The 23,804-nt window shown below is 48.6% G+C and overlaps 6 protein-coding genes across 6 annotated transcripts in view; 2 read left to right on the forward strand and 4 right to left on the reverse strand.

Moving 5' to 3' along the window:
* Nucleotides 1–1,441: 1,441 nt before the first annotated feature.
* Pmar_PMAR027227 (hypothetical protein) lies at nt 1,442–2,365 on the forward strand (the record flags this gene model as incomplete). The annotated part of the gene is made up of 1 exon (XM_002765980.1): nt 1,442–2,365. One exon carries the CDS (start codon nt 1,442–1,444, stop codon nt 2,363–2,365), a length of 924 nt encoding a protein of 307 aa, XP_002766026.1.
* A 143-nt stretch (nt 2,366–2,508) lies between these two features.
* On the forward strand, nt 2,509–4,106 carry Pmar_PMAR027228 (hypothetical protein; the record flags this gene model as incomplete). Its single annotated transcript, XM_002765981.1, has 4 exons — nt 2,509–2,922; nt 2,961–3,164; nt 3,304–3,453; nt 3,849–4,106. 4 exons carry the CDS (start codon nt 2,509–2,511, stop codon nt 4,104–4,106), a joined length of 1,026 nt encoding a protein of 341 aa, XP_002766027.1.
* Nucleotides 4,107–4,299: 193 nt separating this feature from the next.
* On the reverse strand, nt 4,300–5,859 carry Pmar_PMAR027229 (hypothetical protein; the record flags this gene model as incomplete). Its single annotated transcript, XM_002765982.1, has 1 exon — nt 4,300–5,859. One exon carries the CDS (start codon nt 5,857–5,859, stop codon nt 4,300–4,302), a length of 1,560 nt encoding a protein of 519 aa, XP_002766028.1.
* A 4,424-nt stretch (nt 5,860–10,283) lies between these two features.
* On the reverse strand, nt 10,284–19,688 carry Pmar_PMAR027230 (ribonucleoside-diphosphate reductase large chain, putative; the record flags this gene model as incomplete). The annotated part of the gene is made up of 41 exons (XM_002765983.1): nt 19,605–19,688; nt 19,454–19,555; nt 19,270–19,398; nt 19,120–19,224; nt 18,902–19,074; nt 18,701–18,846; nt 18,501–18,653; nt 18,321–18,454; nt 18,188–18,273; nt 18,008–18,139; nt 17,696–17,779; nt 17,573–17,649; nt 17,466–17,527; nt 17,344–17,424; nt 17,163–17,296; nt 17,052–17,113; nt 16,894–16,998; nt 16,780–16,847; nt 16,586–16,732; nt 16,217–16,284; nt 16,063–16,170; nt 15,926–16,015; nt 13,965–14,105; nt 13,818–13,915; nt 13,706–13,754; nt 13,504–13,661; nt 13,146–13,293; nt 12,994–13,088; nt 12,863–12,962; nt 12,605–12,813; nt 12,467–12,548; nt 12,322–12,422; nt 12,198–12,274; nt 12,064–12,147; nt 11,916–12,018; nt 11,595–11,748; nt 11,437–11,548; nt 11,215–11,351; nt 11,015–11,171; nt 10,812–10,957; nt 10,284–10,335 (listed from the first exon to the last, which is right to left on the reverse strand). The coding sequence occupies exons 1-41, from the start codon at nt 19,668–19,670 to the stop codon at nt 10,284–10,286; spliced, it is 4,515 nt and encodes a 1,504-aa protein (XP_002766029.1). The 5' UTR covers nt 19,671–19,688.
* A 512-nt stretch (nt 19,689–20,200) lies between these two features.
* On the reverse strand, nt 20,201–20,580 carry Pmar_PMAR027231 (hypothetical protein; the record flags this gene model as incomplete). Its single annotated transcript, XM_002765984.1, has 3 exons — nt 20,201–20,237; nt 20,286–20,413; nt 20,458–20,580. The coding sequence occupies 3 exons, from the start codon at nt 20,578–20,580 to the stop codon at nt 20,201–20,203; spliced, it is 288 nt and encodes a 95-aa protein (XP_002766030.1).
* Nucleotides 20,581–21,020: 440 nt separating this feature from the next.
* Pmar_PMAR027232 (sphingosine kinase, putative) overlaps nt 21,021–23,804 on the reverse strand; it is a 4,285-nt gene continuing 1,501 nt past the window's right edge. Inside the window, exons 8-17 of the mRNA XM_002765985.1 lie at nt 23,330–23,560; nt 22,991–23,131; nt 22,767–22,910; nt 22,613–22,707; nt 22,429–22,566; nt 22,098–22,221; nt 21,861–21,982; nt 21,647–21,808; nt 21,372–21,598; nt 21,021–21,328 (exon numbers count right to left, since the gene is read on the reverse strand). Of these exons, the coding sequence (XP_002766031.1) occupies nt 21,129–21,328; nt 21,372–21,598; nt 21,647–21,808; nt 21,861–21,982; nt 22,098–22,221; nt 22,429–22,566; nt 22,613–22,707; nt 22,767–22,910; nt 22,991–23,131; nt 23,330–23,560 (1,584 nt within the window). The 3' untranslated portion in view covers nt 21,021–21,128. The remainder of the gene's footprint in view (nt 21,329–21,371; nt 21,599–21,646; nt 21,809–21,860; nt 21,983–22,097; nt 22,222–22,428; nt 22,567–22,612; nt 22,708–22,766; nt 22,911–22,990; nt 23,132–23,329; nt 23,561–23,804) is intronic.

Raw genomic sequence — 23,804 nt, forward strand, 5'->3', positions numbered from 1 at the left:
ATCTCTATGGACTTGCACACCGTTGCAATAGCAGTAGTGAGGCAGATCGGAGGCTGTTCAGAAGCTGGGGGAGCATCCTCGTGAAGCTGCAGATGATTCTCCCACCTCGCTATCACCCCGTTCGGAAGTTGAGCGAGGATGTGGGTGGTCAAGGCCTTCAAGACATCGGACGGCAGTTTTCTGAGGAAACTGTCGGCTAGGAACCGGATCTCAGCAGGCTCACTCCCATACACGGAGAACCATAAGTTGCCAATAATGGTCACCTGCTGGTTAAAGGTCTCAGCCATGTTGACGGATATGAATTTGAGGGCTCGCAGGCGACGGGACACTTCTGCACGGAGTGATGACTTGGAACCAAACTGTCGCAGCAACGGTGTTGTAGTAGCGGTCCACCTATATTTAGACGTTTGAGCAGCACTCTCTGCTGCCTCATGCAGCTTAGAGCATCCCTCCACGGAGTTGAGAAGCTTAGCCACGAGTGAGGTCTCCCGCCCAATGGGTACAAAGACATCCTCAATGTACTTGCCGTGGCCGTGGTCGTTCATGATACGACAAAACATATCCAGATGGCTAACGAAGTTGAACGGGTCCTTGAGTTTTGGGATCAGGATCTTACTCAATGGGTAACCCGATCTCGAAGTCTTCTGGGGGGATTTCGATCCTTCTGGTGACTCTTCTTTTGCCGGAGGATCGATCTCCACATTGTGATACTCCAGCACAGAACGGCTAAGCGGGGGGAAAGATGACACCCGACGGCTTTCTTGAGGTGCAGCTGGGATGCCGTGGCATGATGCCCCCGCACTAAGACCAGGTGCGGGTGGAGGTAGGCGGCTTTGGACATCGGCGAGAAGGCGATCGTCGACAGCGCGCTCAGCCTCGGCCACTGCAACTTCAGCATCAGATACTTGACGCTCCAGTTCATCTTCTCGATCACATAGAGCTGTATATTCAGCATCATCAACGTCCTCATCTTCCGAGACGTAGTCGCCATGGTCGTAGGTGGCTATCTCCGTCTTCACTCGCTTGAGCAAGTTAGCGAGTCGAGTGCGGTTTCGCCGAGCAACAGTCCGAGCAGTTTTCAGTTCTTGCAACGATGCAGGCTGAAGTGGATCCTCAGAGATCCTGCCGCTGTCGCCTTCTCGCCGATGTCCAAAGCCGCCTACCTCCACCCGCACCTGGTCTTAGTGCGGGGGCATCATGCCACGGCATCCCAGCTGCACCTCAAGAAAGCCGTCGGGTGTCATCTTTCCCCCCGCTTAGCCGTTCTGTGCTGGAGTATCACAATGTGGAGATCGATCCTCCGGCAAAAGAAGAGTCACCAGAAGGATCGAAATCCCCCCAGAAGACTTCGAGATCGGGTTACCCATTGAGTAAGATCCTGATCCCAAAACTCAAGGACCCGTTCAACTTCGTTAGCCATCTGGATATGTTTTGTCGTATCATGAACGACCACGGCCACGGCAAGTACATTGAGGATGTCTTTGTACCCATTGGGCGGGAGACCTCACTCGTGGCTAAGCTTCTCAACTCCGTGGAGGGATGCTCTAAGCTGCATGAGGCAGCAGAGAGTGCTGCTCAAACGTCTAAATATAGGTGGACCGCTACTACAACACCGTTGCTGCGACAGTTTGGTTCCAAGTCATCACTCCGTGCAGAAGTGTCCCGTCGCCTGCGAGCCCTCAAATTCATATCCGTCAACATGGCTGAGACCTTTAACCAGCAGGTGACCATTATTGGCAACTTATGGTTCTCCGTGTATGGGAGTGAGCCTGCTGAGATCCGGTTCCTAGCCGACAGTTTCCTCAGAAAACTGCCGTCCGATGTCTTGAAGGCCTTGACCACCCACATCCTCGCTCAACTTCCGAACGGGGTGATAGCGAGGTGGGAGAATCATCTGCAGCTTCACGAGGATGCTCCCCCAGCTTCTGAACAGCCTCCGATCTGCCTCACTACTGCTATTGCAACGGTGTGCAAGTCCATAGAGATCGCAGAGTCCTTTGGGGGGCAGTTTACGACGGGGGTCAAGCGACCAGAGAAGATTCATAGGGTCAAGGACTCTAGTAGCCCAGCGCCAATCTCTGACTTCGTGGCGCAACATCCAGAAGGAACCATTATGTATTTTCGAACGAATAAAACTGAGGTCGCCGATGATGACATTCGAGAACACTTCTCGAGACTGGGAGCAAAGTCTATTCTGATCCTCCATCACTCCCATGGTCACACTTACGGTTTTGCCGCGTTCGGTGATGGCGATCACATGAAGAGTAACCTCAATGCTGCGACGTCCGCGGAGATGGGCGTCACTACTCGACCTTTTCAGAAGCCGGGAAAAGCCACAGGGCCTCGTTACCATCGCCGCCAGTAGGGTACGAGGCCCGTTCTACTTTTACTGGTCGTAATTCATTAAAGTCTGCAACTTGCTGTACACTTCCAGATGATTGCTCCGGGAGCCCCAATCTGTCGGGTTCTGAACCATTCTGCTCCCCGGAGGGTCGAAGTCCTAGATGTATGATTTCTTGTATTCCATTGAAGTCGTCAACTGATGCTGTCTCCCTCTCCTCGGCTAAGTTGATAGAGAAGGCCGAGAGCCCTTGTCGGGCGGATGATGTCGACGATATAATCCAGCAATCGTCATCTCTTAATTCGTCTCTTCCAGAGATTGTTGTTCTTGGGCGCCTCGCGGGCGTCGAGGTCGACTGTGTGGTTGATTCCGCTTCTGGTTACTCGTACGTGGCCACCGATGATACTGATCGTCTTCCAGTATCATCATACAAGCTCGAGCATCCGTTAGCTGTCAGGGTTGCCAATGGATCTATTGTAGAGGTCCATTCCGCTGTCTCCGGTATCCTTGAATTGCTCGATGCACTTTCTCAGGCTACGGTCTGTTCCTCCGAGATATGCTTCTTCGAGATGTCCACCGAGGTTATGGGCACTGTGGAGTGGACTATATGTGTGGTAAGGTTGGTCAAGGCTTCCACGCTGAGAGACTCCGATCCGCGGCTGTAGCGGTGCGGCAGCACTGTGTCTTCTGTGCACGGTTCTGTGCGACGTTCCCTAAGAACTGGGCCGTTCCGTGTGGGGGACCCTTTTTTGACATTAGTAGTCTCATGAAACTGCCTGCCTACAGTGTCGTCGGGATCGACTACGTCTCCTTGGCACCTAAGGTCAAAGCCATTGTCTGCGTCTGTGCGGCAACACGGCATTGTACTTTGTTATATACTCCCAGAGAGGACTCAAAGTGCTCTCTGGATTCTATCAAGGAGCTGTCTCTGATGTTCGGCCGTCCATTGTGCGTCTTCTCAGACCGTGCGGCTTATTTTCGCAGCAGTTCATTCTTGGATGGTCTCAAGAACTTGGGCATTCAAAGTGTGCATTTGGCTTCTCGCTCGCCATTTGAAGGGTCTCTATATGAGCGCCGAAACCAAGAAGTTCGCCGTCTACTTCGCTTCTTTGGTGAGTTGCCATTATTCAGGCGACTATTGGCCACATTTGATTCGAGTTCTGTTGCTGACGTTGCCTCCTTGCGGATGTTGTTGATGGAGATTTCGCTCATTATGAATCAGCGACCGCTCGGTATCAGCAGTACTGGTGAGGAAGTGAATACTATATGCCCTGATAGTCTGTGTTTCGGTTATATCCGACGAACAGATCGCCTCACTGAGCCCTTGTTCGAATTGTCCCAAGATGGTGTTCGCTGCGGTGGGGATGATGATCCCGGTATCGACCTACTCATCGAATCTGCTGCTGTTCGTCAAGGTGGTCCGGGTTTCTTACCTGGAGGCGCTCTCGGGACGCCTCCTAGGCGATTATCAGCTGTTAGAAACTCTTTTCTCTCTTTTCACTTTCAGTGGTTAAAGGATCGTTCCACCCGCAATGCCCGGGGTGGCAGTAGAGGTAGAGCGGGAGTTCTTTCTTTCGCTGCTGATGAGTTGGTCTTTGTCAAGAGCGGCAAGTCTATCAATCCTGCTCGGGTTGTCAAGACTCTCCCTGGCTCTGATGGTGTTGTTAGACGTCTCTTAGTACGTAACATCAAGTCAGGTCGAGAATCCACCGTCTCTCATCATAATGTCGCTAAGTCCTGCATAGAGTCAGATCTTCAGGTGTAGTTGGCTATTGAATCTGGGGACCGTAGATATGTTGCCATTTAGCCGAGATTCAACTAGCCATAGTCTGTAACTCTGACTTTAACCTTCACTCATTCTTTTCACGTGGACAGCACGCAAGCGCCAGCCTATTGTACTTGCGTGCTCGCCCTTCTCCATAATACGTCTTTATTTCGTCTCCTCCCCATGAGTCGTGTTACAGAGCAGTTGCGCAACGATACGAACAGGCAACAATCTGAAAAGGTCGAGTAGTGACGCCCATCTCCGCGGACGTCGCAGCATTGAGGTTACTCTTCATGTGATCGCCATCACCGAACGCGGCAAAACCGTAAGTGTGACCATGGGAGTGATGGAGGATCAGAATAGACTTTGCTCCCAGTCTCGAGAAGTGTTCTCGAATGTCATCATCGGCGACCTCAGTTTTATTCGTTCGAAAATACATAATGGTTCCTTCTGGATGTTGCGCCACGAAGTCAGAGATTGGCGCTGGGCTACTAGAGTCCTTGACCCTATGAATCTTCTCTGGTCGCTTGACCCCCGTCGTAAACTGCCCCCCAAAGGACTCTGCGATCTCTATGGACTTGCACACCGTTGCAATAGCAGTAGTGAGGCAGATCGGAGGCTGTTCAGAAGCTGGGGGAGCATCCTCGTGAAGCTGCAGATGATTCTCCCACCTCGCTATCACCCCGTTCGGAAGTTGAGCGAGGATGTGGGTGGTCAAGGCCTTCAAGACATCGGACGGCAGTTTTCTGAGGAAACTGTCGGCTAGGAACCGGATCTCAGCAGGCTCACTCCCATACACGGAGAACCATAAGTTGCCAATAATGGTCACCTGCTGGTTAAAGGTCTCAGCCATGTTGACGGATATGAATTTGAGGGCTCGCAGGCGACGGGACACTTCTGCACGGAGTGATGACTTGGAACCAAACTGTCGCAGCAACGGTGTTGTAGTAGCGGTCCACCTATATTTAGACGTTTGAGCAGCACTCTCTGCTGCCTCATGCAGCTTAGAGCATCCCTCCACGGAGTTGAGAAGCTTAGCCACGAGTGAGGTCTCCCGCCCAATGGGTACAAAGACATCCTCAATGTACTTGCCGTGGCCGTGGTCGTTCATGATACGACAAAACATATCCAGATGGCTAACGAAGTTGAACGGGTCCTTGAGTTTTGGGATCAGGATCTTACTCAATGGGTAACCCGATCTCGAAGTCTTCTGGGGGGATTTCGATCCTTCTGGTGACTCTTCTTTTGCCGGAGGATCGATCTCCACATTGTGATACTCCAGCACAGAACGGCTAAGCGGGGGGAAAGATGACACCCGACGGCTTTCTTGAGGTGCAGCTGGGATGCCGTGGCATGATGCCCCCGCACTAAGACCAGGTGCGGGTGGAGGTAGGCGGCTTTGGACATCGGCGAGAAGGCGATCGTCGACAGCGCGCTCAGCCTCGGCCACTGCAACTTCAGCATCAGATACTTGACGCTCCAGTTCATCTTCTCGATCACATAGAGCTGTATATTCAGCATCATCAACGTCCTCATCTTCCGAGACGTAGTCGCCATGGTCGTAGGTGGCTATCTCCGTCTTCACTCGCTTGAGCAAGTTAGCGAGTCGAGTGCGGTTTCGCCGAGCAACAGTCCGAGCAGTTTTCAGTTCTTGCAACGATGCAGGCTGAAGTGGATCCTCAGAGATCCTGCCGCTGTCGCCATCTTGTTGCCTGTTCGTATCGTTGCGCAACTGCTCTGTAACACGACTCATGGGGAGGAGACGAAATAAAGACGTATTATGGAGAAGGGCGAGCACGCAAGTACAATAGGCTGGCGCTTGCGTGCTGTCCACGTGAAAAGAATGAGTGAAGGTTAAAGTCAGAGTTACAGACTATGGCTAGTTGAATCTCGGCTAAATGGCAACACACCCACTGGCCGGGGTTCTGCATCCACCACTCCCTTTGATGTCACTGATTTCGCCAATGGAACTTCGAGGTTGAGCCGAGCTACCTTAGAGGTGCTGCGATGATTCAGCATAGATTGAACTTACTTCTCCCGAGCCTGGGAACCTTCATCGGAGTGGCCATTTTCGTGCGGCCCCTTCATGAGCTGTGTCTGCGCCTCCTAAGCCGAACTTTCGCGCGTGCATGCGGAACGCTTAACGACATAGGACAATCTCCGTCCCGACTTGTCACATCTCGGAAGCACTCGACCACTGATAACTTGTTAAATTCATCAACCAACCTTTTTCCAGAATATTGGAGGTTGTTGATAGTGAGTATACACACGTAATCGCCTTCTATCTGGTTATTGAAACTCGGACTGACAAATAAAGGCGCTGATGTCAATCTCCTCTTCTTCGCCATGTTAGGTGGAGTTCCTTCCGTCTGAGCGGTCCCTAAAAGGCTCAAGATCGGGCTCCGATCATCGGAGCATCCAAGCTGAGGTAGAGGATCTGTAGACGGGTGACTGCGTATTACTGTCCCCAGATGACGATGCCTCCTCTAGAGCATCATCTCTGGAGCTTTCCTTCGGAGGAGCCCATTCTCCACAACCCAGCCTAGCGCCTGACTGAGTCTCAATAAGTTTCGTCTGCTATTGTCAAAGTGCCACTCTGAGCCCCTTATGGCACGGTGTAGCCTAAGAGTACACATGAATCTAACAAATCCGAAGATGAGGACTCCATCATCTCCTCTTCACTATTTTTCCTCTTCCCCTTCCTCCCACTTTCCCCCTCCGAGTTTTTCTTCTCTTCTTCGTCCTGAAACCCCTCCAGTCTAGCGGAGTGGTGAAGCGATGAATTTCTGAGCCGAAGGCTGTGCGCGGCCCCCCGTGAGGTTACGAGTATGAGATTAATGCAATTAGTGTGCGAGTCAGTGACTCGGAGTCACGAAGATTGCGAGACCGGAATTTCTGTGTCCTAGATCTTCCACGTGTCCTGTGCTATACGGACTTGGCATATGTGGGGGGCATTACGCCACAAACGAGATGAAGCTGAGCTAACGTATCGACGCAGACTGCATCATTATTATATGCACATTAGAGTATCCCAGAGGAACAGGTGGAAGTCAGTCGAGATGATTATACTTGTTTCAAATTGCGATAAGCATGAACCGGAGTGGCATTTCGTTTGTCGCCCCGTAGCGAGCTAGACACAGAATCTTAGCTGGTAACAACGCGATTGTCTACATTTCCAAACCAAGGCATGATGTAGAGTGGGGTTCATTTCATAGTTTGATCAGCTCAATTAGCATTGTAGTTCTTTTACCCTCTTTCATGTCTATTTTCGCTCGCAAGTGGATCGTGCTATCAGTGGCTTCTGCTTCGGTTACCTCCTGTTTCTCGTCATCTGCTCAAGATGACTATTGCCGGAGATTTGTTAGTCCTGATTCCTATTGTGACCATTCAATTTGCCACGGTAGTCTCAATAGCTGTACCGAGTCCGCGATCATCAACAGTGTACTTGGACGGCGCCAGGCTGATGCTGATGTTGTAGACTCGGATGTTAGCATCTCGAGTGGTGCAACTGGTGTTCAAACCATGCTTGTTACGAACTGGGATGACTACTGTCGTGACAAGGTTGGTGTGGCATCTTATTGTAAAACGTGGGACCGGTTTCCAGTTTGTCAAGGATCTGATGTGAGCTGTGGTGACGGTGAAATTGTCACTTCTACTATTCCGGAAACTACCCGAGCTGCTGGTGATAAAACTACTGTTCCAGTGACTACGACACGTTCGGCTGCAGTGCTTACGACTAGTGGTGGAACGGTTAACTGGGATGAATATTGTCAGAAGGAAGTGGGACCCACTTCATATTGCAAGGTCTGGGATGCATCACCAGTGTGTCAAGGCTCGAGTATGAGGTGTGGTAATGGTGCTGTGGTGACGACAGAGCATAACTTCCACCCTACTACTCCTCATTCTGGAGGTGACCATGACTACTGTCCAGGTATGCCTGCTGGTGAGTATTGTGGCAACATCAATGGCGAAATGGCTCTATTACTCATCGAAGGAGACGTGTTCTTTTTCGATTACCGATATATTCATGGGGTAAAGGTTGACCTGAAGGAAGTCCCCTTCCATCTGTACAACTGCGAGGAGTTCGTGCCCGATTACTCAAGTTGGCAGATGGAGCGTTTAGCCCGAGAGCTGGGTCTGACCACCGATCAGCTTCGTCAGAAACTTACCATCACGTATCGTCGATCTAGTGATAGCTTCCACTTTTATTGGGAGCCGAGTGTCTCGAGAAGTATGTATCATGACGAGTGTTGAGCCTGAGAATGGTCATCATCATCATCATCACGGTTACTGAAGTGCTCTTTCCTGCGCTTGTTGTCTGCTATGCTCCTCTCAGAGCTGTCTATCACCTTTTCTTTCGTCTAAGTCGATGAAATACTACTGGCTGTACTTCTTTTTTTCCGAGAGGTTCCTAGCGTGAACGCCGTGTGGATTGTACGGTACGGTCATGCGCAGCTGGCGTCTTCCAGCTTTCATCTAGGCGACCTTTGGTTGCCTATCTGAGCATTATGCTCTGCTGTGTGTCTCGTTTTTTTCCTTCTACTCAACTTGGTATGTGTAATGCTTTGAGTTCGAGTGAGGTTAAACCGAAGTTCATAAGGGAGGTTTGTCATGGACTATGATTCATAGTTATGTCTCTAATAGCAACATTATCGTTTTATCCCCAGTGCTATTGGAACAGCATTCAGGGGTTTTGCAGTCCAAAATCCGGACACCTATTGAACACACGCTAGAACGTTCTATTCTATGGGCGCTCACCCTTCCCGTTGCTTCGAGTGTGAGGATAGTGGGTTAAATTTTGTAGTTGTAAGAGGATTTTAGGTTTCTGAACAGTCTCCTCACATACGCTGAACTATTCCAAGTTATGCCATTTACCGTACCGGTACTCCAGACTGACCTGATTAACGATCAGACACCGCAGCACAACAATTGCGTTCGATCTGAGAACCGCTATTGATAGAACCGTGATCGCCGTCAAGATAACAAGAAGCCTGGCAGTACGTATGTACGAGGCGTGATCGATATTCACGTGAGTACGTAGCTGAACAGTCTCCTCACATACGCTGAACTATTCCAAGTTATGTCATTTACCGTACCGGTACTCCTGACTGACCTGATTAACGATCAGATACACCGCAGCACAACAATTGCGTTCGATCTGAGAACCGCTATTGATAGAACCGTGATCGCCGTCAAGATAACAAGAAGCCTGGCAGTACGTATGTACGAGGCGTGATCGATATTCACGTGAGTACGTAGCTGAACAGTCTCCTCACATACGCTGAACTATTCCAAGTTATGTCATTTACCGTACCGGTACTCCTGACTGACCTGATTAACGATCAGATACACCGCAGCACAACAATTGCGTTCGATCTGAGAACCGCTATTGATAGAACCGTGATCGCCGTCAAGATAACAAGAAGCCTGGCAGTACGTATGTACGAGGCGTGATCGATATTCACGTGAGTACGTAGCTTTTTTCCTAAGAAGCCCAATCCGATGAATAAGGTTGTGGTTCATTGAGTTACTAGTCTTCGCCGCTCTCCAGTGGACGTTGAGTTCTCGGGACTAGTACATCTGTTTTACGAGTCGTATCGTCAGAATATTCAGTTCTAAATGCGCGTCATACTCGCTGTGGCTGCTCTCATTGCGTTCGTCATGCAAGGATGTGAGAGGTGTCCTGAACCCTGTCCGTACTGCCTGGGCGTCTGCGTCACAGACGGTAAACACGGCTGCAATTGCATTCTATGATATGTCACCCCTACAACATCTCTCATGACCTTGCGAAGGTGTGTAATGATTTGCTCATGGTTGTAATAAACCAAGCTGTGATAAGATCAAGCAGTGATTCAGCCGCGTTCGTCTCATGAAAAGGCTTACTATTACCTGTCGCTCATCATCAGGCTTGTCCAGGAGCCTCAAAGTATTGAGGAATTCCTGGATAGTATATTTTGAATATTTGTACACCCGTCCCGTCCAGCGTCGTTCTCTTGTGGAGTATCAGCATTTGGTCTGCTTTGTCAGACATTCTGGAAAGGCTTTTTTCTTGTCAAACACGAAGCAACCTTGCGTTTCATGAGAGTGAATCATCAACATTTTTCTAGCAAGGCTGTAGGATGCAGAGGTAAGTCATGATATTTATGAATATATTGCCAGGCAACAGTCGTTGTTGATTTATATCGCTGATTCGTCCACTATGCTCAACTCCTTCTTCATCAGGAGAGACCTGCTGTCAGCAAGTTGCTGACAGCAACATAAGAAAAAATCTTATACTAAATTCTTGAGTTGGATTTGGTGGTTGAGTGTTTGGGTCATCCAGTCCTCGATTACACCTGATCGGTACACGCTCGAGAATAGTCATTGGCCACTTGTTGACCATGCCGTTGGTCGTCATCAATATGGGAGGTGAAATGATGTAAGTAGTAGTGTTCCGATACGACAACCAGGTATTGATAGCTATTGATAGCGCGTGATCGCCGTCGTGTGTAGTGAAGGCGTGGGCCATTCCCTTCGTTGTGTGTTCATCCTCTTCCGAACTTTCTATCAGGAAGGATGCCCACGATCGGCTTGGATGTCTCATAATGTGCAACGGTTGCTCTTAGCGCTTCCACATAGTTGTGGCAAGGATATACTCCCCAACACAAGACAATCGCCACATTGGAAGATGCTCACAGGGTGGATCCATATAAATGCGATGTTCACATGTCAGAATCGGCATTCATCCTTGGGGAGTCAGAAATCTCGAGTGGAAGTGCGGCCTTCGACTGGGTCACTGGCGTATCGACTCCATTGTTCCTCTCTTCCGCTTTCTCCCGTGCGATTTTGGCCTTCACTGACTGCCAGTCAATCTGAGATCCGCAGACATGAGAGCTCTCTTAGATGAGACACTGGGGACTCTTGACTACGGGAACTTCTGCTGCGTATCTTTTGAACTTTTCATTATTTTCCGAGTGTTTCATCGCCTCCAGATGCCTCATGCGGTAGGCTAGGACAGTATCGACATGAGTACGGTGCTGAACGGCGAGGTCCAGAGCGGCCTCCCAACGATGCAGCCAGATGTTGCTGAAATACGCAGGGGTGTTGAGCTGATATCATTTATTTATACAATTTGATCGCCCTGTATATCTTCCTATTTGCGACCAACAACTGTATAGCTTCGTTAGCACGTCTCGACAGAAGCATCATCTCCGCTTGCTTGACTATCGGGTCTGGCTGGTTCTTAGCGTGTCTCAGCATGGACATCTGAGAATTGAGCTTGGTCCCTGGACGGGGGTATTCTACCCAATACAGCCGTCGAAATGTCTCATTGCAATTACAAGGTTCATACCTTGCAAACATCAGATATCGCAGCTAGGGCAGTCTCGAGAGTGCCTCCAGCATCATTGACCTTCATCACCATCGCAGCCAGCGTGGCCCACAACTCTTTCACTTTAACGTATCTATACCACACCTACGAACAACAAAGACCAGGCCGACAGCGTCTACCTGCACAATTTGACAGCCTTATCCCACTGGCCCTTTGCTCTTAGCTTGTACAGTAGAGACGGATAAGGGGACACTGCAGTCATCGATCGACCACCGTAAGGGCTCCTCAGCACAACACGAGTGCCTATAGTGTGAATCGTCCTTGGCAAGAGTACTGTGCATACCAATGAAGCTTTCCACAGTAGTGTCTCCTATACCCCAGAAGCCGGCAGAATTTCCTTCTGTTGCGGAAAACTGCCGAGGAATCTCAACAGTCTCTATCGTGAGATTGAGTAGTTGTGGATCAGCTGAAGTAGGGTTGATCACCATTAGTAAGACTACGACTCGTACTGAATATACACTGGGGGTAGTTCCACGTGATAATGTGATGGTCGACGATGCCCACAAGCATATCGGTGCTGTCATTCCACCGGAAACTGGACACCTGTCAAGCGAGGGTAGCCTCGGTAGCACAAGCATAGTTACTGACCATGGCCTTCAGCTTAGGCATCTTCTCCTGTCCAGATGTCTTCATCGATAGGTACTGTGGATAGCCAGCAGTGAGCCATAGATCCTGATGGAGGAGTCTTGCGGTTGACCTATGGGCTTCCACTTGGCAAGTACCCCATTTTTGTCCAGAAAGGCGAGCTTTCTGTCGGCTACGTCCCCTATCTGGGAGAGGCCAACTTGTGTTACTTCAACTGATCACCACTTCAGAATTTCTGGATGAGAAAGCCCTCGATTTCACCATTGTGAGACAGCATCATGGGGCCCTTCCCAGAGGACCCTCCACCAGACGATACAAGGTCATACACGCAGAGGCTACATGGGTTCGATGGGTCGACATACCTGTACGAACCAGTGCAACCATAATAGATAGACCGTTAGCCTACACGAGCGTATCCTTCGAAATTGTTACAGTGAGGTGAGTGAGGAAGTCCAACCTCTGCTGGCTGGAGGGGCGAAGGTAGGACACTGACACAAGCCGTCCATGGGTTGTTTGCTACGACGACAGGAGTGCTCACATCTACTCCTCCTATCGTAAGCGTAGATGCCAATGCCCTTAGCATCAACCAGACAGAAGATCTCGCTACACTGGACAATGAGGGAGGTCGGATCTACACTTGGAAACTCGGCGTGCCATGATCGATCAATTCCGCCACCGTTGAGATCTTCTACAATTGGATTGGTCAACCAGGAAACCGAATCGGCCTCTTCGCCAGTCATTCGACGACTGTACCTGACCATAGGACGACTTGCGCTATTCACGAGCTGGGAAGTGATACTACACAAAACACTGAGAAGAAGTGGTCACGATGAGATGACCGTAGCCTATATGGAGGTCGGTAACTCGATCTGTGAAGTCGATGGTCTCCTCTGACGAGATAACTGCGAAATCTGAGAGTCTTGGAGCCTTCACCTGTCGTCTCTACGGAGTAGTCCTTTATAACAACACTATGTGCATCAATGAGTACGGCCTCCACATTGAGCCACGAGCAAGTACGGCCGATCACACTGATAGACAAACCGCAGCTCTGATACAGGCTGGCCAGCTCTTGCTAAGGACTCAACTCTGCGACTAGGACGGATCCGTCTCCCATACCCATGATCAGCTGAGTACCATCCGGACTCCAGCAGAGGGCGAACGGAGAGCTCCCCCCGGGACTCGTATTGCCGCATTGTTGATACAGGGCATGATCGAGACCAGAGAGGTTGGTGTCTGTTAGAGAAATCGAGTAATAGTAGAGAAAAGCAGAGCCAGGACCAATGTGAGAAAAATATGCACATGGTCAACTACATGTGTTGATGATGACAACAAGGGAATCCTCGTTGGTTTTTGCACATTCCTACCGAATTCGTATGTGAATTTATATGGGGAACTCCTAAGCTCAGGCGAGGAAACATTCCCATTGCACTGCCCATAACTCACGTGAATGCCCCCATCCAGTAGCATCACATAACTTGATCATATCGGATACTCCAACAGCTAGGAGTTTGCCATTGGGAGCCCACTGAACCGCTGTAGCAGCATGCTCCAGTGGATCACTGCGATACAGTAGCTGTCCTGTTGCCTGCCATATACGGTATCTGCCGTACCCGTCTCGACAACCACAGTGAGGCCGACAGGTTACCTGCAGTCCTCACTGCCCGATACTATGAGCTTTGTGACGGGACTCCAGTCTAAACAGAGCACCTAGGATGAGTTGATGGTGTGGTATGGCAAGAGGAGAATTACTTCACCACAAGGAGTGCCTTCCGATCCGCTATCGACGGCTTTCCACTGGATGAGACCGCGACCAGCCACGAGAGTCTTCAAATAAATTGATGGCCCACATGTAAACCTTCGAGACCCTCTTGTTGTGATCTCACGAATGTCATCCATCTACTCACGCTATAGTCTCGCTATCAGGGGACCAAGCGGCACTAACTACCGCTGTTGACACTTGTGCTAGCTGTGAACGGATCATACCGGTGCGAGACCAGACCTGGACTCGACGAATGGAATGTCCGATATCATAGGATAGGAAGGACCTTCACAGTTCCATCCTCACCACAGGAACAGAGTAATTGGCCCTCATGGTCCCAACGGAGGTAAGTTACGGATCCCCTAAGCTTAACATCTCGCCATGTTGTGTCCGAGTCGCAGCAGCAGCTCACGCATGCTTCTGTTGAGCTCTTCTCTCCTCTTTCCCTGATGTACTGTTGATGAACCGAATGCTACCGTCGGAGCATCCCAACACCATCGTCTCGTCACCTTATACGATGGTCATATCAGAATGACCACAGGGATGCTACCTCGATAAGCAGCCATTGTGGTGATATGAGAGTCTACTGTGCAGAGCTCGCCAAGTAGAGTGCCCTGAGGGGATTGTCGATGATAATACAGCTGACCGAGGGTGACCAAGTACATCCTTCTGGTGCCAACGGAGGACCCTTTGATCGTCTCCTGCAGATATGATCTCTGCCACACCCCCCGTATGGGAACTAGCTGCCTTTAGAGCTACTCCGGTACACATGCCTCGATGACCCTCGCCATCAGTGCTCGTAAGATTGCGAACAGCAAAACGCATGGTGGAGGAATAGGTGTGACTGACTTGAAGTTGCATCGTTTTTGTATTTGGTATACGCTGAGCTCATCTGAGATTGTGCGCGATGCTCGACTCATACTAGCACTGAACAGATTGACCAACAGAAGACTATCGAGGATGGAAAACGGTATGTTCATACCGTTGCAATTATACGTTAGAAAATACTCAGATTACGCGAGGCGAACACGGTACGTGTGCGAAAATGAGGGGCGCTGTAATGAGTTTCTCCCAGGGAGAATCTTTGTCGACATGTGAGTAACCATCAACGCAAATGCCTCCCGTGCTACCCTCAGAGCAGTTTGCACAGCCGCTAAGTAAGTTGTCTAGCAGGTTGAGCTCCTACACTTCACGTTCACCATCACAACTATAACCGACTGTACCGGCTTCCACACGCTACCCGTAGTTGGGAATGATACCACACCTAGCAGGAACTCAGATCAGGGCTATCCAATGCAGTTCATTATTAAACACATTGTATCATTGGATGTAAAACTCGTGCAGACTCTCCCTACTATAGGGAATCCACTTCCACATCTGTTGCCAAGTTTGGTTGATAACCACCGCTCCCAGCGAGATGCCAAGTTCAACAACAGCAGCAACACGAGTGTGATAGATTAGTGTCAACGATTAATTCCATCGCCAAATGCCATACGATAAGATCTTCAACTATAAAACAACAACACTACATATCCCTTATATTACTAGGCATGCATGATAGGATGATTTTTATGAAATTAACGAGTAAAATTACCCATACGAAACTACATGATAATTGTGGTATGGGATCAATCTAAATCACATAATGCAGCTTCCCATGGTCTCCACAATCGATATCTGACTAGTGAAGTAAGAGTGTGGAGTACCTCAACAAACAGCCCACCTACAGTTGCTATCAGCCGCTGCAGACGATGCAGGTTTCCTCGTCCTCCTGTACCTAGACAGCAATACCCCACTCTACCCTAACCATAGCCAAAGACCACCAAGCGGCTCTAGATTGAGAATATATGTGAAAAGCATACTTGGCGTCATATGTTCGCTATATTGTGCCAAGGGCCGATAATGTATACTCAGTATTGCCCCAATCAGGTACACTGTCTACTATCACTACTCATTTCCTTAAAATCTCAGTCTAGGAGAAAAACATTGGCGGACGACTCTTCCTAGTGGAAACTAAAATATTCACGTTTGACATGGTAAAGCGTTTATCAGCTCCAACTGGTGCCCTCACCCCGTGCTACATATTGAGGTTTCAAAGGTGACGACCTGGGCTTCAAGGGTGACTCCACTGTAACCTTCTTAGCATCCAAAGTGAACTGTATGGCATCAGCAGCAGCCTTCGTACGTAGATAATATCTTGAGACCATGCGTGACCAACTTCCCTGTGGAGCTGATGCACGTACTGTCCAGTTTTCAATCCCAATTTCCAGCCATAGAAGTGCATGGAGGAGAGCTTGGCATTGGTACAGTTGGTCATGTGTATATTCAGTGACTGAGATTGGTCAATATACCTATGAAGTGATATCACTGAGCTCATTCAATCACATGCAAGCCTACGGTCCTCGCCCAGCAGCCATGTCCAGGATTTTCTTCTGTTTGATCTCCCAAACCGTCTTATAGAGGTCCTATGAGACGAACATGACCATGCACAACTATAACATTCCCAGATCGAGTTGAAGTATAATTTTTTACCCATTTGGTTGATGTTAAGCCTTTTTCGTTAACATTTTTCCAAGGCTTTAATAAAATATCAACAAAAATAGTGCTATACCCGGTTTATTCGAAAGTTTACGAGTTTTATTTCACCAAAGACCTGCGCAGGGTAAACCATCAACCAAATGGGTGAAAAATTCAACTTGCCAGTAAAAAATTAAGTAAAATTAGTAAAAATTAATTTGACCTGGAAATGATGTAGTATTAACTCACCTGGATTTCCGAAGGGATCTCCTCTACACCTTGGACCGATCCCTTCTTCCTGATGATCTTATCCTTGATCTCGTCGTTCCACAAGCCTAGCTCCATAAGGTCATCCACTAGATGACGGTTCACTTGCACAAACTCACCAGCGAGCACCTAAGTTACAGAGTGATATCGCTAATAAATCGATCAATAACTCCTACACGGCGAACGTATATGTTCTGGGTATAGGGCTCGAAAGCCTCGTTGTTTCCAAGTATTTGCGCAGTACCTGTACAGAGCAGCCATCTGACGGTGCATACAATGGTGGAACTCACTAGCAGTAGGCATGGGCGCAATCAACAATGAGTTACGCATGCCGTTCTTCTTGATCTCCTCTTTCAACGAGGCCCAGTCCCACCTACCCGAATCGGGTATTACATCTACAACAGAATGCGCAACTACGACTGACCACAGTAATGCCCAATGTTGTTACCCCACATATCGAACTGGAGGATGCCCTCACTCGCGGGGCTACCTTGGAACGTTTCGTAAGGTCTACCGCCAAAAATACAATACACTCGGCAATCGACACGTAACAACTCACCCATCCCTCTTCGCGAGTTCCATACTAGCTTCACACGCGGCATGATAAATAGTCTCAAAAATATCATTGTTCAACTTCAATGCCTCCGGAGATTCATATGGGTAGCGCATGAGCAGGAATGCATCAGCGAGGCCCTAACCAGCTAACAACAGTGAATAAAGCGAGCCAATATGCAATATACCTGAACGCCAATACCGATTGGCCTATGGCGCATGTTGCTCTTCCTGGCCTCTGGCACAGGGTAGTAGTTCCGGTCAATCACCTACCACAATAGTCACCGCTTGCAAAGGGGATTGGCCCCACCTTGTTGAGATTTTTGGTCACCACCTTTGCTACTCGATGAAGACGGTCAAAATCATAAGTGCCTGCTACAGCATATCAAACTAGTCCTAGTGCGATCGATGAACTACGGGTCTTTTTATCAACGAACATGTTCAGGGCGATTGAGGCCAGATTGCACACAGCCACTTCATCAGAGCTGGTGTACCTGCCAGAACTCCATAACGAAAACCGCAATTCAATTGCTGTACTACTCGATGATCTCACAGCACAAGTTGGAACATCTGATGGTCCCGAGGTTTTTCTGGTTGCTTTTACGATTGGCCGAATCCTTGTATCTGCAATCAAGTGAGTAGTGCTAGAATACATATCTGGTTTCCTCTGCTGAGCTCAGGAGTTTCCAAAGCTAGACGAATTTGGAAAGAAGTGTACAGAAACCAATGAAAATTCCCCGAAATTTCCTCATTTTTTTACCAACACATGTAGTTGACCATGTGCATATTTTCCTACACCGGCAGCAGGTTCAAAAAATTGCAAATATTTATCCCATCGGAGAACCAACTTACAGCATATACGGAATGCCGGTCTCTTGTTGAGATTCGAGGATTTTGAACCACAGTGACTGAGCCTTCACCGTTTTCCGACCAATACCATCCTTCTCGTACTTCTCATACAATGCCTCGAACTCTTCACCGTATCTGCCGATCGAGATACCAACGATCACAGACCTGCAATGCTCCACGTACGTATCCTGCAAGCCAGGAGCTTCATTCGGGCAGAACAATGTCCAGTCACCGTTAGCCATAACACGCTTCATAAAGAGATCAGGAATCTGAGGACCTCATTAGCCTTCAACTAACAAGGTAGGCAAAAGCATACCCATAGTGCATAGAAAAGGTCGCGAGCACGATGCTCCTCCTTGCCATGGTTTTTCTTCAAATCAAGGAACTCGAACACGTCAGCATGCCACGGTTCCAAGTACACTGCAAAGGACCCCTTCCTCTTGCCTCCACCTACAAGAACACCATCACCTCTCATCAACCGAGCGTATCCTGTCACCTTGATCCACATATCTCGCAGTATCGTTGAAAACACGAAGCATCGGGACTATACCATTCGAGAACCCATTCGTTCCTCGGATGTAACTCTCTGTAGCTCTAATACCCGTGATAGCAACTCCAATGCCCCCAGCAGTCTTCGATATCATCGCACCTAGTTCACATATACCTCTTCCTGTGAATCCACGATCCTCAGCTTACACTGTTTCAAAGTGTCATAAATACCCTCGATCGAGTCCTCCTTGATCGAAAGTAAAAAGCAGCTGGACATCTGCGGGTGAGGGGTACCCGAGTTGAACAATGTAGGAGTCGCGTGAGTGAATACTCTCGTTGACATCAAAGCATATCTAATGCCAGCAACAAGGCGAACCCTCTAGAGCAGTAAACCAGCAACCCTTTTACGTCTCTATTGCCGCGTCCACATCATCACCATGTATGCCTACTGCCACCCTCATGATCATATGCTGTGGTCGCTCAATACAAGTCTTATCAGAAGGTCGTTTCAACAGATACGATCGCTCCAAGGTCTTGAAGCCGAAATAGTCATAGTCGAAATCACGATCATAGTCAATCGCCTATCACCAATATCATTCCACACAATCGCGTTGAAACCGTGTCACCTTATCGAGCTTATCAGCATTCATCTTGACTATGTTATAAACCTCCTCGCTGACCAAAGGACTAGACCGTCCACGACTATCTGTGATGTTGTACAACTCAGTGATCTGATTATCATCAGCTACAACCAACTATAATACCACTCCACCCACCGTTTCTGAGAAGCTCTCGTGAGTGTTCTTATGCAGATTGCTCACAGCGATCCTGGCAGCCAACGTGGAAAAGTCCGGATGCACTTGCGACATGTAAGCACACGTTTCAGCCGCTAACGAGTCCAGCTCCTGAAACAAATCAATATCGATGACCTCTGACACAGGCATTAGCCCAGCATCCCACCGTAGTAGTGACACCCGGGTAGATTCCTTCAGCAACCTTCTGAGTGATCTGGGTCACATCCACATAGTCCTCATTGAGGCCTCTAGTCAACGGACGAATCCTCTACCAAAAACGCGAATCGTCACAACAGAGATTCCACACCAGGACACACCTTGGTGATCTTATCGAATTGCACATCGGCCTTCTGCCCATTACGTTTGATTACGTACATAACCATCTTCGAGTGAGTTTTCAAACCAACAACAGAACCAACACATCCCTATTAAACAGCCCCTCTCAACCCAACATATGCTGATCCAGCGCATTAAATAGTTCCCCGATAGGATGATACACTCGCGCTCACTCGCCTTGCCACAGCATCAGTACGACAACAAGCTCGAACGCGACACTCCTCGCCCCATTGAAGAATGGATAAAAACACTAGTTCACTAATTCTTCGAGGAAATCGCCATACACTCTCCAACACATGGCCAGAAGCAGATCGTCCAATGACAGACCTAAACCCTCCTCGTCAACTCCAGGACAAGTCAAACCGGCTACCTCTCGTGAATTTACATACTACTCAAACCAAATTAGGATATAAACCACAGTATTGCATTCCAGAAAAAGTACAATTACAAAGGATACACACATCGGAAACCGTTCAACCGTAGAGGGTAGGCACTGGAACAAGTTCCAGGGCTACACTGTGGTCACGACTGGGAGGAGGAAAGCTGCACTCAAGCTATATAATATACTCTCGACGATCTACTTCTTAGTAGTGTGAAAGTGGTCACTGTAATACCTACATAGAAAGCAGTCGATGGAAATTGACCAGCGGGGAAGACCTTACAAGTCAGCAATGTAACTCTGTCGGTCAAGGACTGCGAAGTTCTTCTCCTGCTCCTTGAGAAATTCAGGCTCCTGCGATTTTCGGGTCGCCTCATCAAGCGCCGCGAAACGGTTGAAATCCGAGTGGGTCTAAAGAAGGTATGCTCAAAACAGAGTGGATAATTACAGCTTACGATTCGCTCAAAGTACTGCTTGAAATTATGGTCATTGAAACGGGAAGCTGCCCCCATGCATCTAGTGAACATAGTCTTCACCGCGGGCGATAGCGCATCCAACTTAGCCGGCAACATTGACATTAATGATGATGAAATCGGAAGAAAACAATGTAATTTTCTAGCGGCAGATATAAATCGTTGGCGGCGCTGTATTAAGCGCGCGCCCGAGCGATCGATTTCACGATAGGATAGACCATGTTTATTAGACATCAAGTAGCAGACGGCTATCCAATAATTGCCGTGAAAGACACCCCTTTCATTCTGGAGGGACCCTGGCTGGCCCGCGAGTCGCCACTGGCGACCCTCGAAATGTTAGAGCTCATGCAGAAAGTGAGGACCGTGATGGAAGATAGAGGGCATCGAATAAAGCATCATCGCGATATTCTAGTTGTTAAAACTGTAATGCAACGACAGTCCAAAATTCACTCAGCCGTACTCATCGTTGGTGATTCGGATCATGTCACCTACCCATCATCATCATTGTATTAATAACAAGTCGACATATGTAGCGCTGAAGTACATCTCACGTTAGGAGAGTTGACTACAAATACTAAGTAACAGTAACGTTATGAGCTCAATATGGGCATAATGCACCAGTGCTCCTCCTCCTCCTCCTCCTCATCTTCCTTCTACTCCTCATTGCGCTTCCTCTTGGGGCTCCAATTAGAGAACGGTCTACAGCAGCAAGATTCATCGTTACATTCTTGGGTCGTCTTCAGGCAACGTATGCCGATCTCCTTGAAAACCTTACGGGGACCTTCAGGGAAGTCAACCATACTGAAACCCAGTTCGCCGACTTCCCCTAGATACACGCTAGGGCCTGCTGTACCTACCCATCGTGCTGCACACTATCAGTGATTCGAGCCCCTTACCATCATCCCTATCATAACCAACCAGAAAGTCGAAGCGGTTGGCTGGACTGCCGTAGACACTTTCAGTGTCCATCCACTTGTAGAATTGGTCAATAATGTGGTAACAAATTCGCTCCACTTCTTGTAGCCTTGGCACATCACCACGGAACCATTTCTTCGCGGCCTCAGCAGTTTTCGTCTCGTGCTCGAAATCGATAAAGAGACCGGCTGAGTTCACAGCTCTGAATCTGAAAATACATGCAACTGGTGAATGTAATGACGAGAATAGGGAATACCTCGTATAAAGGATCCGCTCAACTTTGCCATTTACAACGAACATCCGCAGTTCCAGATCCACAGGCACCCTCTGCTGCACAAACACAGAGTCAACCTTACAGCCCTTCTGCTCGAACAGATCCAGCATTTGATAAGAGAGCTCTCCGATATTATCACAAGTTCTGAAGAAAGTATGGTATGAAGTAGACTAGACACCGACATTAAAAGCATCACCTAACATCAGCAGCCTCCCAGGAATACCCCAGCTTAGCAATAGCGCCTCGAGGAAGGGGCTTCTTCTTCTGCACCCCACCACTGGTCATATCACACAAGGCTGATAGCCGCTCCCAAGTGAGCTGAACACACAAGGCATAGGCGTCTACTACTACTACTACTACCACTACTACTACTACTACTACTACTACTACTACTACTACTACTACTACTACTACTAAGAAGCGATCGACCTACTCTAGCTGCACTATCTGGAGAGGCAACAACATGGCCACGAGAAACACGGGTCGTAGGGGGCATATGAAGGTCAGGTATCGTACATAGATGAGCATAGAATGCCTTGGACACGATCGTATCCAACCTGAAATATACATGCTTCGAGCAGTGTCTATAATGATTAACAATTTCATCAAAGTCACTAGAAGACTGCAGAGACAGTGATAGACTGTGTCCAGCTATAAGTCTGAACAGGGCGTCTCCCACTCGTAGAGATCACGAAGGCGTTGATAAAGCTGTGTCACGACCGAAAAAGAAGAAGGAGAGTATAGTAGTTAACACGAGGTATTACAAGTGGCTAGGATGGGGGAACATGGTGGGAACTCCCATGGCCTCTACACCAACCATCAACTCGAAGAAGGCGTCCTTATCGATGTATCCACCAGCATCAGTGATATTATCCTCGAATGCCGTGGGCCACAGGAAGTACCTTCATTACAACAATGCACAACAACACCAGATGCCCCGAGCCCTACATCGCAGCCTTATGGCGCCCAGTCAGCATTTGTCGTATCGCGAGGGGACTGATTTTCCTCAGATCTTCAGCACTGGTAACGAACGCACTAAGCACCTAGGAAAGGGTCAATGCAGTGGTGGTAGTAGTAGCAGTAGATTCGTATAGGTGATGACCTCGTAGTCGTTCTTCGCAACCTTCCTTATGCCCTTCTGCATCATATGGCATATATAAGTATCAGAAACATTAGAACCGGCCTCTCCCCAGCTCTGCCAGTCGTATTCGTTCACGTTACCAAAATTAGGATTACCCCACCGCACCTAAAGCCACACATAGCCTCCCAGAGACTACTATGTACATCCAGCGATAGTAAGTCGATCAAGCACGGGAGACAGCTTACCACAAAAACAGAGAGGCTCGGTGTCGAAGGCTCAGTAAGGCGGACGTCAGAGGGATAGTAGGCTTGCTCAATATTCCTAGTATCAGTTGTATTCAACACATCCTGTTCCCGATCAAACCATATACGATGCTCGTATCGTACCTAGCCAACATAGTTGAAATATATCTTCGCTTTACTCAGCTCAGGAGTGTCCTCACTAATTATAGGAGTTTACATACAAATTCGGGTAGAAGTGTAGAAAAACCAACAAGAAATTTCCAAAATTTTCTCAGAATTGCCACCAACACATGGCAGTTTGCCATGCACATATTTTCCCACACTGAGACAGAAACTAGGCACCTTGACGTAAGTCTCGTGACGAGCAGGGTTGAACTCAGCCTCCTTGAAGTCGTTGATGACAACTGCTGGCTGCCATCGATCGGTCCAGCCAATCTGTGGTCTGTTATAGCCTTGTACGTGGGTGTCGACGGCGAACCAAGCAGGGTCTCTAGGGCTCTTCTGCATTTGGTAGAAGACCCACACCTTGGTGCCGGCCTTCAGGTCACCAATGTTCGATTTGGGACTCTGCTGCTGTTGGTGATGGTGATGATGATGTGGAAAAGGAGTGGTATGCCCTTCTGAGCTCATTATGATATCTACACTACTGATCGCTAGCAATACCCCAGCTCACTCAAACGCAATAATAGTAGCATAACCTCTACAGAAACATCGTAGGTAACTACCTGTTCATCCCACATCTCTGATGAACCAACCCGTCCTATCCCCTCGTACGAGTGAACTATTCCTAATCTCAATGCTCTCAATATCCAAAATT

The sequence above is a fragment of the Perkinsus marinus genome (assembly GCF_000006405.1).
Source record: "Perkinsus marinus ATCC 50983 genomic scaffold scf_1104296973856, whole genome shotgun sequence".
Lineage (NCBI taxonomy): Eukaryota > Perkinsozoa > Perkinsida > Perkinsidae > Perkinsus > Perkinsus marinus.